The sequence below is a fragment of the Nelumbo nucifera genome, chromosome 3, assembly GCF_055504915.1.
Source record: "Nelumbo nucifera cultivar China Antique chromosome 3, China Antique-T2T, whole genome shotgun sequence".
NCBI classification, from domain to species: domain Eukaryota; kingdom Viridiplantae; phylum Streptophyta; class Magnoliopsida; order Proteales; family Nelumbonaceae; genus Nelumbo; species Nelumbo nucifera.
The window spans coordinates 50,436,298-50,455,623 of NC_142651.1; the positions used below are offsets into that span (position 1 = coordinate 50,436,298).

At 40.9% G+C, this 19,326-nt stretch overlaps 1 protein-coding gene and 1 pseudogene across 2 annotated transcripts; one reads left to right on the forward strand and one right to left on the reverse strand.

The window, feature by feature from the left end:
- Positions 1–615: 615 nt before the first annotated feature.
- Positions 616–5,909, forward strand: LOC104600820 (quillaic acid 3-O-glycosyltransferase CSL1-like). The gene is given in 9 exon segments (XM_088899523.1): positions 616–1,285; positions 1,407–1,496; positions 3,530–3,649; positions 3,727–3,939; positions 4,042–4,147; positions 4,268–4,348; positions 4,351–4,439; positions 4,545–4,892; positions 5,277–5,909. Coding segments are annotated over 9 exon segments (2,220 nt in total). The 5' UTR covers positions 616–658; the 3' UTR covers positions 5,823–5,909.
- LOC104600996 (beta-amyrin 28-monooxygenase-like) lies at positions 4,749–9,606 on the reverse strand (annotated as a pseudogene). Its single transcript, XR_016083363.1, has 3 exons — positions 8,548–9,606; positions 7,861–8,449; positions 4,749–4,880 (listed from the first exon to the last, which is right to left on the reverse strand). The product of XR_016083363.1 is annotated as a beta-amyrin 28-monooxygenase-like (transcript).
- Positions 9,607–19,326: the final 9,720 nt, after the last annotated feature.

Here is a 19,326-nt window from a genome sequence, read left to right on the forward strand (position 1 = left end):
TTTTTCCTAAAAATGAAAATTTTTTAGACTAACATGTGTCCTTTGTAAAAGTGCTTTGATAAAAGTACTTTTGTAAAAGTGCTTTTGTAAAATTACGTTTATAAAAGTACTTTTACAAAAGTGTTTTTATAAAAGTACTTCAGTAAAAGTGCTTTTATAAAAGTATTTTCATAAAAATGCTTTTACAAAAATGCTTTCTTAAAAGTACTTCCATAAAAGTGCTTTCATAAAAGTACTTCGTAAAAGTTCTTTCATAAAAGTGTTCTCGTGTAAAAGTGTTTTTATTTAAGTGCTTTCGTGTAAAAGTACTTTTATTAAAGTACTTTCATAAAAGTATTTTCATGGTAGTCCAGTAGTAAACATGGAAAAAGATTTTTTTAGGCATAGTTTCCTCAAAGAATGAAAATGAGAAAGATGGGGCATGATTATTTTTCATGTTGCAGGCTACCTCAATTTTTGTACTATGGGCTGATTTTTCATTCTAAAAAAAATGTGGCCCAGAATTTTGTAATCAAACAATGAGGCCTCATTGGCTTAAAGCAGTGAACCAAAGATGGCCTTAGCAGCTGCGAGGTGGGATAGATAATGACCCTTCCTTCCTGATAAGAAAGAATAAATTAAAGGTGTATGGGCTATAACAGTTAGAGTGAGTGAAGAAATGGAAAACCTCCCGCTTCACGTTAGGCATGTTCAGAAACACCGAGCAATCATCAACAGGATTCACACTCTCATTCACTTTCTTTTCCTACTTGCCTTGCTCTACTACAGGGCTTCGGTACTCTTTGCAGTTGGGAGCAAGAGCAGCAACCCAGACGACGACATACCCATCTTGGCTTGGGCTCTTGTCTTTGCTTCTGAGCTAATGCTCTCCTTTCTTTGGCTGCTCTGGCAATCCTACCTGTGGTGTCCTGTGTCGTCTCGGACTGTCTTCCCGGAGAGACTACCTCCAGACAGTGAGCTTCCGGCAATCGATGTTCTCATTTGTACTGCTGATCCAGCTAAGGAGCCTACGGTGGAAGTGATGGACACTGTGTTGTCGGCCATGTCCCTCGATTATCCTCCCGAGAAGCTCTCTGTGTATCTCTCCGATGATGCAGGTTCTCCCCTTACGTTGTATGCCGTTCGCGAGGCATCTTCCTTTGCCAGGTCTTGGCTTCCCTTGTGCAGGAAATACAAGATTGAGCCAAGGTCTCCTGGGGCATATTTTTCGTCGTCGTCTCATGACCAAGACTGCAGCAGCTTTCTACTGAGCAGAGAATTCATGGATGAGCGAAAGAAGATGAAGGTGTATTGTCTTTTACAACTGCATGTTTCTATATATATATATATATATATTAATCATCAAAAGGTTAAATTAATTCCTTCAATAATTCTTCTATGCTACCTTTAATTTGTTTCTCATGCAGTCACAATACGAGTTATTTAAAGAACGTGTGGAGCATGGCAAAGAAAGTTTTGGAATGGGAAATCATGGTGACCATCCTCCAAGGATTGAGGTATATAATAAGAATTCTTTCACCTTTTTACTTTTGTTTTGCAAACTAGATAATGGTTGGGGGTGGGGACTGGAGACTGGAGAGTTCCGATTTCTAAGTTAGTTCAATTACAACCTAAGTTTTATTAAGCAACCTAATAAATTAAAAGTTTAAAGTGCTAAAAATTCAGAAAATTAATTAATGTAAATTAAGTAATTATTATGAAAATTAAGTAAATCAATAATTCACAAAAATTAAGTAAGATAATTTAGTTAACCATTTTAATTGTTAATTATGTAAATAAAGCTAATTAAATTAATTAATTATGTAAATCGTTGCTGTTATACAACCCAAGAATGGGGTTGTACAAGGTTTTGACTCAAGATTTGAATGTAACTCGGATTGTGCTTGACAATGGAAGAGGAATATGGAAATTGAAGATTGTTCAAAACCTTCCCAAAAGAATTTATCTAATTTAATAAGGAAATGTAGCTGGCACACAATGCGCCCCACATGCACACCAGTACTTGTCATAAAGAGGTGTTCCCAATGCATACATGGTTTGGATGTGTCGTGGGTGATCTCATCTCACTAATGAGAGAAACTAAACTAAAATGGAAACATTAATTGATGACCGATATTAAAAGGGTGGTGACAAGGCACCATGGAGAGGGCTAGAGAGAGATCTCTATGGTAGGTGTTATTCCTTCCTTTCTCAACAATAGGCAATAACCACCATTCTCACTCTCTCTTCTCAAATATACTAGTGTAAATACATATCCACTATCCATCTTTACCCTAATATTCTAAAGGCTACGATGCTAAATATACATTGGAATTATTTAACTGTTTGACTGGGAAACTAATGGGCAAAGAAATTTTATTTCTAAGTCACTTTTAAAAACTTGATTATGAATATTATGTAATGACAACACATTTATTATATCATATAAATTATAACATATATTTTTTATATATATTATATAAATAATAAATTCTTTGGAATAAATTACAGATTACCACCCTATACTTTGGGATATTAACACTTAGATCCCAAAATATCATGTGTGATAAAAATCTTTCAGATTCCAACACTTTGCCCTCTTCATTAGCATTCTATCAAGTAATCTCAGAAAAAAAAAAAATCTCATGTGACTGTAGTGTGCATGTTTAACATTTCTAAATCCCTAAACTATTCTTTTCCTAATTTGTGAAACCATTTTGTCCTTTTCTCATGTTTAACAAGCACATGATAGTCACATGAGAACCATTTTTTGTAGTTAACTAACAGAATGCAAACAGAGGGACAGAGTGGGAATCTAAAAGTTCAGGGCGGTCTTTGTCACAAATGAAAGTTTGAGGGGCTAAAAATCACTATCTCCAAAAGTACAGGGTGGTAATCTATAACTTACCCTTATAATATCAGTTTTATATATATATATATATATACACGTGTGTGTGCCTGTTTTCCTTTCTCTCTTTTCAGTTAATTCTTCAATATATCCTTAGGCAAAAGATGGCAATGAGCAACCTGGCCTAGCAAATCCAGCCTGATCCATCTATAAAACTAGTTGAACACAGTTTTAGATGGGTTAGGTCAAACACGCAAGGCCCAATGTGAGAGAGAGAGAAAGAGAGAGAGAGTTCTTAAGAAACATTCCCTTAGGCTGTGTTTGGTTTGAAAGAAACAGTAGGAAATGGTAGGGAAACCTGTACAAACCTTGTATAGGTTTCCCTGCCTTTCCCTACCTTTTATTTCAAACCAAATACAACCTTAAGGCCTTAACTTTTTTCTCTTTATCTCTTAGCCGTTTTTTTGTCACACCAAACACAACCTATAGTTTAAATTGTTCTATCCATCCGCAACTTTCTGCTTGTAAAATTTTCTTGTGTAAGGATAATAGATGACAAGAATTGCTGGATTATGAATCAGGGAATGCAATTAAGAGGCTGTTTGTAAAATTTTCTTGAGATTAAAAGAATTGCGCATTGTGAAGAGTTTGTTTCATAAAAAGTTTCATGATGTCTTTGTATATATTCTCTTTATTTTATAGGTGATCCTTGGTGATGCATCCGGTAATCGAGAAGATAACATCCCCCTTCTTGTCTATGTTTCTCGTGAAAAGAGGCCAAATCATCCCCACAATTTTAAGGCTGGCGCTCTCAATGTTCTTGTATGTGCTCTCTCTCTCTCTCTCTCTCTCTCTCTCATATGGATGATTCATGACTAGAATCACCACTGTCATTGCAGCTTCGGGTATCAGGCATAATGAGCAACGCCCCCTACATATTGGTGTTAGATTGTGACATGTACTGTAATGACCCCACTTCTGCTCGACAAGCTATGTGTTTCCACCTTGATCACAAGATCACTCAATCTTTGGCCTTCGTTCAGTTCCCTCAAATGTTCTATAATATCAGTAAGAACGATATCTATGATGGACAACTAAGATCAGCATTTAAGGTAAGAATATATAGTCATGGTAAGTTACAAATAAAACAAGCAATTCGATGAATACTTACTTCCCTGGTTGTGTTAACAGTCTTTCAATTGTGTTGTCTTTAGGTAATGTGGCCAGGTCTGGATGGGCTTCAAGGACCAATATTATCAGGTACAGGGTTTTACATAAAGAGAGAGGCATTATATGGCATTGGCAGCTCATTGGAAAGAGGTAAAAATGCTTGTAGGTAGAACTACCAAAGCTCTGTTATCTATTCAAAGTATTCTAACATTGAAAATAATTAGGGAACTAGTAATCAGTTTGCATAGTAACTCTGAAATTGTTATTCAGATATTGATCTCCCTAAACTTAGAACTTCTTTTGGTCCCTCCAACATGTTCATCACTTCATTACACACCAAAAACAAATTTAATTTTGCCAAGATGCATCAAGCGAACTGCTGTCAGAAGCTCGACTTTTGGCTTCATGCAACTATGAGAAACACACTCAATGGGGTAAAGAGGCAAGTGACAAGCCAAGCATTAAGGAAATTTAACATCCAAACATATTATACATTATAGTACCTGAATTGAGAAATCTTTTGTTTTGCTTGTTGCTTCTATGGCAGATGGGTTTTCAATATCATTCCTTGGTGGAAGATTACTTTACTGGGTTCAGGCTGCACTGCAAAGGATGGAAGTCAATCTACTATTATCCTCCAAAACCATCTTTCTTGGGGGCTGCAACTATTAGCTTTAATGATACAATGGTGCAGAGCATGAGATGGTACACTGGTTTGTTTGAAGTAGGTCTCTCGAGGTTCTGCCCTCTTACCTATGGTGTATCAACAATGTCGATTCCTCAGAGCATGTGTTATGCCTATCTTGCATTCTACTGTCTCTATTCCTTCCCAATGCTGTGCTACGCTACCATCCCTCAGCTATGTCTCTTTAATGGCATCTCTCTGTACCCAAAGGTAACAATTTAGTAAGAATTATACATTTATACTATTGCTGATTATTCTAATAGTTAATGTATCAAGCATTAACTATCTATCCATTCTCAGATAATAATAAAAAGGTTCTGCAAACTGTTTGTCAGACAGGAAACCAAATGGATTGAGCAGATTCAATTCCATGGTCCATATCATTTAGGTTTCTTCATTAAACAACTTGGTTAGCAAATCAGTTGTTAGAATAATAACAGTATCAGTAGGGTCTCCTTATTCTAGAATTCCTATTTTTCCCGATCGAGGAAAAATCCTTTTAGTAAATTATTGTAGTCTATTTGTTGTCTAATAATTGCATAACTGAAGTGTATGTGTGGTTTTAACCAATTTTTCTTCTGACATTTATGACAGGTTTCAAGTCCATGGTTTGTTGTGTTTGCCATTGTGTATGTGTCTTCCCTTTCTCAATATTTATTAGAAGTACTCGTCTCGGGTGCATCCTTGAATACATGGTGGAATGAACTTAGATTATGGGCAATCAAATCTGTTACAATCAAGTTCTTTGCATTTCTTGATGTTCTTATGAAGCATATTGGTAAGGAGGCAAATTTCTTTCTTACAAGTAAAATTGTTAGAAAGGAACAAGTTGAAAGATACAATAAGGGGATATTCAGCTTTGAAGATGCTTCATTGTTTCTTATATTATTGGTCACCCTAGTCACCCTAAACAAGGTGTGCTTCATTGGTGGTTTAGGAAGAGTGATACTCGAAGCTAGTTACAGAGAGATGTTTGGACATGTTTCCTTGTCTTTCTTCATCTTAGGAATCAGTTACTGTATAATTGAAGGAATGTTTCTAAGGAAGGATAGTGGGCGAATTCCAACTTGGGTTACACTTTTATCTGTTATATTTTCAATGGTCTTCTTGTCTCTAGGATCCAATTTCCTCTTGTACTAATTTGTGTCTAGTACTCTAGTTTCATTATGTAAGACTTCTGGCTCACCTTCATTTTATGAAGTATAATTTACAATATATTTTCTTATACATGCATTTCCAATCACCATTAATATAAGGTTTTGCACTATATAAATTTGTATTTGTACTCCTTCCAAACTGAGCTTAACAAACAAATAAGACAGTCAAATTTGAAGCCCAAGAAAACCAGAGTTTACACTCAGCCTATTTGCACTCCAATGCATTTACACTGGTTTAAATTATAAATGAGGTTTGTGCTGAAAAAAAAAAAAACCTGAGGCTATGGAGTTGAGGGCCCTTCCCACATGGTGAAGAAAGCCCCCTCTTAATAGGGAAGGATCGCGCCACTAAGGAGGCATCATTAGCTCTTTTCTAGCAAAGAAGAATGGTTAGACCCCATTTATGGGACTGAAAAGAAGGAAGCCATTCAGGTTACTCGTGTGAAGTCCTAGCCTTAGGTGGATCCACATGCATTTATGGGACCGAACAGGACAGATGGAGAAACAGGTAGGGGTGTAACTTGGGCGGGCTGGGCCCGAGCCCAAACCGGCCCAGCCTGGAATTTTACATGGGCTGGGTTTGGATTTTCCATTCTCAGGGTGGGCTCGAGCTCAAGAAGTTGGGTTTGGGCCTATCCCTTAGGTAGCCTGAACCTGGCCCATCTATATCCATTTATACATACATATGGGTATATATATATAAATGTTGCATACATATTTACATATATGTACATATTTGTATATATAACATTTGTATACATATTTACATATATACATAAATATATGTATATATATATATATATATATATATTTGCATAAATACATTTATATATGTATAATTGTAGAGTGGGTTCATTGACCAACCCGAGCCCGGGCTTGAGCCCAACCCGAGTGCATCAAATTACAGTGCAAGCTGGGCTCGGGTTGGGAAAATCGGACTTGACCTCGGGCTCGGGCCTTAAGCCCAAGTTTTAGGGCTGGGCTTGGGTTGACCATAAACTTGGCCCAACCTGCCCGACTTGCACCCCTAGAAAAAGGATTTATGTAACCGATCCCATGTTGTTGGGACAAGGCTTACGCTTAGATGATGATGATGATGGTGTACACTTTGGAATAGAATCGCCAACTGCTTGGTTGGGAGGAATTGGAATCCCATTCCCATTCCTGCTGGAATGGCATTCCCCGTTTTGAGGGAATGGCCATTCCCTCCCCATCCCTTGGAAATGAAAACCCACTCCAGCTTATTCTAATTCCCAATCTGATTCCTGTTTGAACCAAACAGATTATGGGAATAGAGCATTCCAATTCCGATTCCAAGGGATTTCAATTTCAATTCCAATTCCGATTCTGGCTGTAAACCAAGTGGACCCTAAATTTTGAGTAGGTGCGAATCCAAGGCCCACACAAAATTACAGATAAACTGTTTACAGAAGATACATCCTGGGCCTTAAGGCTGTGTTTGGTTTGAAGGAAAAGGTAGGGAAAGGAAGGGAAAGGCAGGAAAACCTATACATGGTTTGTACATGTTTCCCTTCCTTTCCTTTTCCTTCCCTACCTTTTCTTTCAAAACAAACATAACCTAAATGTTGCACTCAACGAGTGTGACGGCATCTGCTCCTCACAAATGGGTGCCTAACATGCACATCCACCATGCATTGGGAACATCTCCTATGAATATTCATTAATAAGTACGGGAGATGTTCCTAATGCAAGGCAGGATGTGCTTGTGAGGCGCCAGTGAGGCGCCATCTGTGAGGAGCAGTTCCGGTCTCCTCAACAAGTATTCGTAATAACACCCAAACTGTTGGAACTAATCTCAACTTTCTGAATTTGTTCTTGGGAATTGGACCTGCTGCAATTTAGGCTAGGTATCGAAAGTGATGAGTGGTGTATATATATATATATATAAAGTACATCTCTTATTAGGTCCAAGAACAAGCATCCACAGAACTATTGAAGAACGAAGATAGACCCATGACATGGTTCTGCAACTAGTCACAGGGGAAGTTGGAGGATAGTACCTGTAATATATATATAAATGATCTTTCATCCTTCATGAAGAGGTGTGAGGATAAAGGTAGATAGGAAGCCCTTTAGATGATGTAGGCATTGGCTCTACAGCGATTACTTCATCTGGAAACATAAGCTCCCATCTAAACTCTCGTACTAGATTGTATAAGAAAACCAGAATTTCAATTCGAGCAAACTCTCTACCAGGTCACATTCTGGGCCTCCTCCAAAGGGAATAAACGTATATATAGGGAATTGGGATGTCTCTCTCTAACCTCAATGGGTCGAACTTCTCTGGATTTGGAAAATATTCTGCTTCCTTATGCGTTGAAGTTGCACTCCACCAACCCCGAAGAATCCAAGTGATTACAATTTACAACTGATTGTGATTCTCTCATCCATCTATTCTTAGAACTTACCTTCCAATCTTTAGGGATTGAAAATCCAGCATACGGGAAGTCTACTATGGCCTTTCTAAAATTTCCTTGAATTGGAGGTGTAAGCCTGAGTACTTCATCCACCACGTTCCAAGAATATGTCATCTTCTGGATGTCATCCTTGTTCAGTGGTTCTCTGGGTCTCCTCTGCAATTCTATTTCCCTTTGCTCTCCCAAACAACAATTCAATGTTAGACCCAATATAGATACCCAAGAAATCCAATGCTCTACTAAGAGACAAATTACAGAAGAAGAACATACATGCGAGCCAAGTATTTGATCAGCATCATCATGGTAGAACTGCTGGTGTTGTGCCCGGCATCCATGACTAGTATAACGTTGTCTGCAATCTCCTCGTCGCTCAACATCTTCCCGTTCTCGTCTCTCCCCTTCATCAAATGCGAGATCAGATCTTCTGACAATGACTCGTTCATCGTCCCGCTCCTCCGCTTGCTTTCAATCACCTTGATCAGCTCTCGGCGTAAACTAGCCGCAGATTTCACCGCCTTGTAGTGCCTTGTGCCCAGAAAATAGATGGGAAGCTGAAACATGCCTTTGAGCAACACGTTGAACTCTTCGGGGATTGCCAACTGGGGTCATCCATGCTCGCAAACACATCTTAGGCTATGGCGAAGGCGTACTTCTTGATCAACGGGAAGGCCTTCACCTCCTTCTTCCCTATCCAATCATCTCTGAAGCACTCTCTGCACGTCCTGTCGAACCTTTCCATGAGCTAGTACATCACCTCCTGGTTCAGAAAAGACGTGATCAGCTTCCGGGTATGGATCGCCTTCTCATAGGGAGCTGTAAAGAAGGCATCGCCGAACAACTTCTTCAGAGAAGGGGGCCACCATGTCAACAGCAATCGCTTCTCGCCTGTGAACATGAGCTTGTTCCCCTCGGAACCGCACAAAACCACCGTTTTCTCTCCAAGAAGTGATGTTTTGAATATGTCTCTGTTGTACCTCTGCCTCCTCTGCCTTACGAAAGCGAATGGATCCCCAGACCGGTTTAAGCGTTGGATAACCAAGGTTTCGCCGAGAATTGGCCACCCAAAGCTTCCAGGGGGCAAAGGGGGTTGTGGGTATCGGTGACGGATGCATCTGAGAACAACCAAATATGCATGAGCGGCAACAGCCAAGAACAGGTACAACAAATGCTCCAGTAGAAACTCCATTGAAGTCGGAGATGAATCAGTCCCTTAAAGGAGTCCGGATGAATCAGTCCCATGTTGTTTATGCAAATCCCTAAGAAATGGAAGTGGGAGATAAATTGAAACCGTAAGCATATATAGCGATGATAGACTATAGTCACATGAGATTTGTTGGATGGGTTTCTTTAGATGAAATCGCAAGTGAGGCTTTAAGAACGGCTAGGGAGACCTATCCTGATAAGGCTGACACTGTGGTGCCACCAAGTCGGTTGGGGTGGCATGTCTCAGCTGCTAGGGTGAGACCCTAGGCACATAAAGTGTAGGATTAATTGAATCTTTGAACTGGACCAGATTTCCAGTATTGCCCTGGACCTTGGAGATTGATGGGCAAAACAGGAAAGTTACACCCGACCCCTACACTCGATTATGATACTGCACTAAGTGTCAGATTGGGCTGTCTTTGATGTACTAATCAGTGAGATCCTTAGTGGGGGTCAAAACCCGGGTATGTTGGGACAGTCTGAGAATTCTTTTGAGTGGGTGATCATAGTGACAGGATCAGCCCCTTTGTCGGACAAAGGTAATGATCAGGGATGCACTCTCACTGATGGAAACCAAGACTGCCGGCAGCCGATTTCAATCGTTGAGATTTGTTTTGCAAAGTATATTTTATATGAGATATAAAAGTATATATATTATGGTTTCTAAAATGTTTGCAAAAGGTTTTAATTCCCGGGATCCATATAAGCAGAGAGTGCAACACTGTTCCTTACAGCCGAGGGAGAGGTCCTCTCTTGTCGGGCAGTGTATGATCATTATGGGCTGAGAGGTTAAGTGTAAGACCATTGAGGATAATACCTGATGGGCTAATCTTGCATCTGCCCACAGTCCCTGGGTGTTACAAGGTGGCTTGGTCCAGGGACTACTTAGGGTAAGTGTTGGGCCCATAGAGCCCATTTGATGGGTTTCAGGGGGTGCACTGTCCATAACAGTGTATTCGACCAGGCCTTGTAACAAAGGTTGGGCCGAACCCATGTGGCTGATGTGTAAATCAATGCTTGGGTCCCACGCCATAGAAGGAAGCCCAACTGGGCAGTAGTTAGGAAGGTTAAGTGAGCACATAAGCTTAATGGGCCTAAACCCATTTCGAACTAGACTTATTTAATAAGTTAAATATGGGCGAATTCTGAGATGGATTAGCAGATAGGATAGGGTCTTAACCCTATCCACTAAGAGAGTCCAGATCTGAATATGATTCAGATCAAGAAACCTCCGAATGAGATTAGGGGAAGGCTGATCTAATCTGCAGATAAGATAAGGGTTTATCCTTATCACCTAAAGAGAAGCCTGATCTAAATATGATTTGGATCAGTAGCTCCTAATTGGAATAGGAGCTGATCTTTTAGAGTTACAAAAGAAGGAGGGGGCGGCAGCCTTTAGAAGAATCACATAATCAGATCCTCTTCAGAGTTGAAATTACAGAAGAAAGATTTCTGCAATCCCTACAAAGATCTTTTTGCCGCCTCCCTCCTGCAGCCGCCAGACATCCAATTCGATCTCCAGTTGTGGGAGAAGTCAAGATTCGATATTGACATCAGTTCTTTGAGAAAGAATTGATAGAAAGCTGTGCTCACGTGCCATCCTGCTATTTCTTACGAAGGACAGAGTTCTTGGAGAAGAAAGAACACTGTTGATTCTACTCCATCCAACACTGCGCCATTTTCAGTGGGAGCAGTCTTTGGATCCTTCCTTGGGCGTGAACACCTTTGTTGGGAGATATTATTTCTCCGTATCAGGTATAATCCTCTCCTACTCCTTTTGGTTCAGATCTGGTTCAGTTTATGGTTCAAGATTGATCATTGAAAATATGATTTTCTAAATAGGGAATGCGATTCCCAGTAGAAAGGGGGAGAAAAATTTTTGAAATTCGCCCCTTTATTCCGTAAGATTTGGGCGTCCATACGATGGATCTCTCATCCCTTCAGTGGTATCAGAGCCACGTTCAAATCTTGAACCAATTTGTTTCAGATCTGAACCTGCGCAAATGGGTAGAAGGCGTTCTACCCAATTTGCGTAGATATGGGTTTTGGGAAATTTGTTCCCAAAATTGTGGGCAAATAATCTGAAATTAATTTTTATATAAATCTGATTATTAATTAGAATTGTTCTTTATGATTTTCTTGATTTATGGGTTGTTCGTACAAGAGGAGATCGAAATCTTGATTTGCGCAGGGAACCTGTGTTTTTGCAGATTATGGATTATTTTATTACTTTTGGTCTGTAAATTTTTTTTTAGACTGAATGTATAGGTATTCGATCTGATGTAATTATTAATAGAAATTAGGATTTCTATTTATTTTATTTTGGATCGAAGAAGGCGGCGCAGAGAAGGAGATTTCGCAGATGGAAGAATTGCAATCTGTGATTATGAAACTGCAACCAGTGATCTAACCTCTGTTTTGCAGGAAGGATTGTGCGAACAGCCCTGATAGACTGATTCTTGATTGTTCTTTTATCAATATTTAATTTCAGATTATTTTCTTGAATTAAAGATTAAACCCTAGACCCATTCGAACCAAGATTGGTTCAAATTGTTTGGAACGAATATAGGATTTAATCAAGGCTGAAAGTCAGCCCTAATTTTCGCACTAATGGGCTTGAGGAGTGATATTTAATTAAATGGTTAATTTGGCCCAACCTGTAAAGGCCCAGTTTTAAATAGTTAAAACTGCTAAAAGCCCACTTAACTCTTAAAGTTATATGGGCCGAACCAATCAACCCTAATTCGGCCCATATACCTAGATAATATTAATGGTTAATATTATGAATTCAAAATGGGCTTTACAGATAATTATTTGATTGGATCAATTTATTCCTACATGAGATGTATGGATGTGTGATGTGCTACGTACATGGGCCATAAGTGCTTGGCCCATGCTCAATCGACAGTGGCTCTTGTGCACACCATGGCTGAATGCACATCATTGCCATGGTGTCCCTTTTGGTCATTGGATGACCTCCCTCAGTGGTGGACCCCACACTTCATGGAGAGGTTACGTGCGGAACCCTTGCCGATTTAGGCCCACCGAAATCTGGCTTTATGAAAGTCAGTGGGAGCCACTTTGGTTTGACTTAGATCAAACTAGGGCGTAATTAATTGTTCCCTCCAGCTAATATGAGTCCATGTGATAGGGAGATTCATATGATGAACTTTCTAAAGGCCTTCCATCATTAGCATGAGGATGGGTCCTTCAGTAATGAGGAAACGCACCAGAAAATGGGCTATACATTTGCTGTTGAGCTTGTCTAAGTGTTTCATAAGATGATAGGGGCGTCATAGACCGATGTGGGAGGGGCTTCACTAGAAAATGAGAACTCTCTCACGGTACCTTGGCGTTCACGAATATGATGGGTAAGCACTCATTGGATAAAAAGGATTACCTGAAAACGGCTCTGAACCTTGTTTGACAGAGGCCAGAGGGAAAACTCATATGATGAGTGGATATGATCTTTCACAGAAAGGTGGTGGGGTTATGCAGCTGAAACAGTTGGCTCCATGCACCCTATGTGATTTCCCACATTTCTAGAGACAACCCGTAGTCTCCGTCACTGAGAAAGAAGGGAAATCTCAGAGATGAATAAATGGAAATGGAACGTAGATTAAAATCCATATCTATGAAATGAATATGAATCAAATATGGTTGTGGACTGATGTTTGCTCTTTTATCAGAAAATGGCAAACGGACAATTTGCAAAGTTGCTTGATGACAACAAGTTGAAGGGCCCAAACTATGCCGACTGGTACAAGAACCTTATGCTGGTCCTAACTTTTAAAAAGTTATATAAATTGGCAAAGAACCCTGCCCCGGAGCATCCGGGTGATAGGGCTTCTGAGGCCCGAAGGAGAGACTATCAGGAATGGGAGGAGAAAAACACCCTTGCCCGGTGTTACATCATTGCCTCCTTGGACAACCCAATATAGAGGCAGTTCAATCAGATCGATCTTGCCAATGACATATTGGACAGTCTCAAGAATGCCGACTGGTATAGGAACCTTATGCTGGTTCTAACTTTTAAAAAGTTAGATAAAGTGGCAAAGAATCCTGTCCCGGAGCATCCGGGTGATAGGGCTTCTGAGGCCCGAAGGAGAGACTATCAGGAATGGGAGGTGAAAAACTCCCTTGCCCAGTGTTACATCATTGCCTCCTTGGACAACCCAATACAGAGGCAGTTCGATCAGATCGAACTTGCCAATGACATATTGGACAGTCTCAGGATGATGTATGAAGAGTAGAATCGTTCTACTCGACAAAAGGTCTTGAAACAGTTCATGACCGCACAAATGTCCAAGTGCCAACAAGTTCACGACCATTGTCTTCGGATGATGGGATACATCAACGAACTGGAGGCTCTTGGATCCGGGCTAGACCTTGCGACTCAGATAGATGCTATCCTTAATTCTTTGCCTCCTTCCTTTAATCCGTTCATCATGAACTATAACATGAACAAGCTGAATGTCAGTTTGCAAAAGCTCAGCAATATGTTGCAAAGAGCTGAAGAACTGATTAAAAAGGATGAGCCTGTAGCCATGCTTGTTGAAGCTAGCAAGACAGGCAAGAGAAAGAGGAAGGCAAAGAAGCCTCAGAAGAAAGCCACTAAGGGCAAGAAGCAGAAGAAAAAGAAAGCATCGGATGCCTGTCACTTCTGCAAGAAGGCCGACCACTGGAAAATGAACTGTCCTGCCTACCTGGAATCCAAGAAAGGTAATTTCGAAACTTGTGTTATAGAAACCAATTTATTGGTAGCTTCTGCGTCCTGGTGTATTGACTCCGGGGCTTCAACTCATACATGTAACTCCCTACAGGGGTTCAAGGTAAGCAGAAGGTTGAGTGAAGGGGAGAACTCACGCTCTCTTTGGGGACTACTGCAATTGTTGCAGCCGTGGCCATAGGAACTGTGGAGTTACTTTTTAGAGAAGGAACAATTGTACTGAAAGATTGTCTTTATGTACAGAATTTAGGGAGAAATTTGATTTCTGTCTCAAAACTGTGTGTAGATGGTTATTCTGTCTTCTTTAGTAATACGGTTACTATTAAAAGAAATAACAGATTCATCGCATACGGGGAACTGGAGAACGGTCTCTATGTTCTACATCCTTTTCTAGAAACTAACATAACCGAAACTACGTCGGCTGAAATCCCCAAGAAGAGAGCTCGTGATACAGTTAATCCCACGTGTCTATGGCATTACCGACTTGGCCACATCGGTGTTGATCGAATCACAAGGTTGGTAAATGATGGTCTTTTGGATTTTCTAACTGCAGAAGATCTTCCCACTCGTGAGCCTTGTTTGCAAGGCAAGATGACGAAACGGCCATTTAATGATAAGCCTGAAAAATGTACAGGCACATTTGACCTTATACATACTGATGTATGTGGTCCCCTGAGTGTTAGGACACGGAATCTATACGTGTATTTCATCACCATTACAGATGATTTTTCACGATATGGTTACGTGTACCTAATGAGACACAAGTCTAAATCTTTTGAAAAGTTCAAAGAGATCAGACAAGAGGTCGAGAAACAATTAGGGAGAGAAATTAAAGCCCTTCGATCAGATCGAGGTGGCGAGTATCTCTCTAGCGAATTCAATGACTACTTAAAGGACAATGGAATAGTATCACAGTTAGCTTCTCCTGGTACACCACAACTTAACGGTGTTTCAGAGAGGAGGAATATGACCTTATTGGATATGGTCCGGTCACTTCTCATACACTCAGAGTTACTCACATCCTTTTGGGGTTACGCATTAGTGACTGCAATTTACGTGCTGAATCGGGTTCCAACCAAATCGGTTTCGAACACTCCATATGAACTTTGGACCGAAAAGAAACCAAGTGTCAGACACTTGAAGATTTGGGATTGTCTAGCACATGTTAAAAGAACAAGTGCAGACAAGTTGGAATCCAAGACCAGTCGTTGCCTATTTGTGGGCTACTCAAAAGGCTTTGTAGGATACATATTCTATGACCCAAGTGAGCAGAAAGTGTTCTGTAGTCGAAATGCACAATTCTTGGAAACCGATTACATCCTGGACACCCATCGTCAGGAAGTTGTTCTTGATGAGGAGAGCTCAGGAGCAGTGGGAGATGTCCCATAAGTTTCAGGTAGTGATCAATCTAGAAGATCAACTCGGGTATCCAGGCCACCAGTCTGTTATGGTTATGACCAGGATAGTTACCTAGTGAAACCTTGACTAGTGAGGAGGATCCCGTGACTTACACGGAAGCTATGTTAGACATAGATTCCCAGAAGTGGGTGGAGGCCATGAGAGCAGAGATGGACTCAATGGAGACCAATGGAGTCTGGACTCTAGTAGATCCGCCCTCCGGGGTAAAAGCAATCGGTTGCAAATGGATTTACAAGAGGAAGAAGGGCCCCGATGGTCGGGTTGAGACCTTCAAAGCTCGTCTAGTGGCGAAAGGGTATACTCAGAAAGAAGGCATCGATTATGAGGAAACCTTCTCGCCTGTGGCCATGCTTAAATCCATTAGGATCCTGTTAGCTGTAGCAGCATACCATGATTATGAGAATTGGCTGATGGATGTCAAAACTGCATTCCTGAATGGAGATCTTACTGAAGATATCTATATGCAGCAGCCGCAAGGCTTCATTGCTGCATGTCGGGAAAACATGGTATGTAAACTTAAGCAAGCTTCTAGAAGTTGGAACATCCGTTTTGACTCTGCTGTCATATCGTTTGACTTTAAGCAGAATCCGGATGAAACTGTGTCTACAAGAAGTACAGTGGAGATAAGGTTACCTTCTTGGTTCTGTATGTAGATGACATTCTACTCATTGGGAATGATGTAGGAATGTTAACTACGGTGGAAGTATGGTTTTCACAGCAATTCTCCATGAAAGATCTTGGAGAAGCCTCATATATACTGGGTCTTCGACTCTATAGAGATAGATTGAAGCGGATAATAGGATTATCCCAATCTGCTTACATTGACAAAATAGTCAAGAGATACAACATGGAAAACTCCAAGAAAGTAAATGTTCATTTCAGGCACGAAGTCACTCTCTCCAAGAAGATGTCTCCCAAGACTTCTGAGGAGATTGATGGCATGAAAGACGTTCCCTATGCCTCTACCGTGGGCAGCATCATGTATGCCACGCTGTGCACTCGTCCTGACATTGCTCAGGTAGTGAGTGTAGTAAGCAGATTTCAGGCCAACCCAGGGCAGGAGCACTAGACTGCTGTGAAAAACATACTTAAGTACCTTTGAAGGACAAAAGAGTTTTGTCTAGTATTCGATGGTAGCTCACTACAGATCCAAGGGTATACAGATGCCGATTTCCAGTGGGATCCAGATGATAGAAAGTCTACATCTGAATATGTTTTCACGATAGGATCATGTGTTGTTTGCTGGAAAAGCAGCAAATAGGGGTCCACTGCAGACTCCACGACCGAGGCCGAGTACATTGCCGCAAGTGAGGCTGCCAAAGAAGTCGTGTGGATGAAGAAGTACGTTCACGAGTTGGGAGTAGTTCCGTCCAGCACATCACCCATCCCGTTGTTGTGTGACAACAATGGAGCCATTGCTCAGGCTAAGGAGCCACGAGCCTACTCAAAGTCAAAGCACATCGAGAGGAAGTACCACATACTGCGGAAGATTGTTGGTATAGGGGACGTCTTGATTCAGAAGGTAGCGTCAGCGGAAAATGTAGCAGACCCATTGACGAAACCACTATCACAGAAAGTGTTTGAAAAACACGTGGAAAGCATGAGACTCCGGCTTGTACCTGATTGGACCTAAGTGCAAGTGGGAGCTATTGGACAGTTTTGTATGCCCTTAGCTTCAATCAGAATGATGTACTTTATCAGTTTATTGTAAATGAATAAAAGTGCCTATTTGATTCATGTTCCCTTGGCATGTTTCTATGTAATACTCTTAAACTGGACACTTAATGAGACTCATGTTATTTTAGAATGTTCACATCCAGTGGGTCGGTCTGGGGAGACCTATCCTGATAAGGCTGACACTGTGATGCCACCAAGTCGGTTGGGGTGGCATGTCTCAGCTGCTAGGGTGAGACCCTAGGCACATACAGTGTAGGATTAATTGAATCTTTGAACTGGACCAGATTTCTAATATTGCCCTGGACCTTGGAGATTTATGGGCAAAACTAGAAAGTTACACCTGACCCCTAGACTCGATTATGATACTGCACTAGGTGTCGGATTGGGCTGTCTTTGATGTACCAATCAGTGAAATTCTTAGCGGGGGTCAAAACCTGGGTATGTTGGGACAGTCTGAGAATTCATCTGAGTGAGTGATCATAGTGACAGGATCAGCCCCTTTGTCGGACAAAGGTAATGATCGGGGATAAACTCTCACTGATGGAAACCAAGACTATCGACAGCCGATTTCAATCGTTGAGATTTGTTTTTTAAAGTATATTTTATATGAGATATAAAAGTATATATATTATGGTTTCTAAAATGTTTGCAAAAGGTTTTAATTCCCGAGATCCATATAAGCAGAGAGTGCAACACTGTTCCTTGCAGCCGAGGGAGATGTCCTCTCTTGTCGGGCAGTGTATGATCATTATGGGCTGAGAGGTTAAGTGTAAGACCATTGAGGATAATACCTGATGGGCTAATCTTGCATCTGCCCACAGTCCCTGGGTGTTACAAGGTGGCTTGGCCCAGGGACCACTTAGGGTAAGTGTTGGGCCCATAGAGCCCATTTGATGGGTTTCAAGGGGTGCACTGTCCATAACAGTGTATTCGACCAGGCCTTGTAACAAAGGTTGGGCCGAACCCATGTGGCTGATGTGTAGATCAATGCTTGGGTCCCACGCCATACAAGGAAGCCCAACTGGGCAGTAGTTAGGAAGGTTAAGTGAGCACATAAGCTTAATGGGCCTAAACCCATTTCGAACTAGACTTATTTAATAAGTTAAATATGGGCGAATTCTGAGATGGATCAGCAGATAGGATAGGGTCTTAACCCTATCCACTCAGAGAGTCCAGATCTGAATATGATTCAGATCAAGAAACCTCCTAATGAGATTAGGAGAAGGCTGATCTAATCTACAGATAAGATAAGGGTTTATCCTTATCACCTAAAGAGAGGTCTGATCCAAATATGATTTGGATCAGCAACTCTTAATTGGATTTGGAGCTGATCTTTTAGGGTTACAAAAGAAGGAGGGGGTGACAGTCTTTAGAAGAATCACATAATCAGATCATCTTCAGAGCTGAAATTACAGAAGAAAGATTTCTGCAATCCCTGCAAAGATCTTTATTGCCACCTCCCTCCTATAGCCGCCAGACATCCAGTTCGATCTCCAGTTGTGGGAGAAGTCAAGATTTGATCTTGACATCAGTTTTTTGAGAAAGAATTGATAGGAAGCTGTGCTCACGTGCGCCATATTCAGCGGCTATAGGAAGCTGTTGTTTGAGAAAGAATTGATAGGAAGCTGTTGTTTCTTGCGAAGGACAGAGTTTTTGGAGAAGAACACTGTTGATTATGCTCCATCTACACTGCGCCATATTCAGCGGGAGCAGTCTTTGGATCATTCCTTGGGCATGAACACCTTCGTTGGGAGATATTATTTCTCCGTATCAGGTATAATCCTCTCCTACTCCTTTTGGTTCAGATCTGGTTCAGTTTATGGTTCAAGATTGATCATTGAAAATACGATTTTCTAAATATGGAATGCAATTCCCAGTTGAAAGGGAGAGAAAAATTTTTGAATTTCGCCCCTTTATTCCGCGAGATTTGGGCGTCCATACGATGGATCTCTCTTCCCTTCACACAAAACCACCGTTTTCTCTCCGAGAAGTGATGTTTTGAATGTCTCTGTTGTACCTCT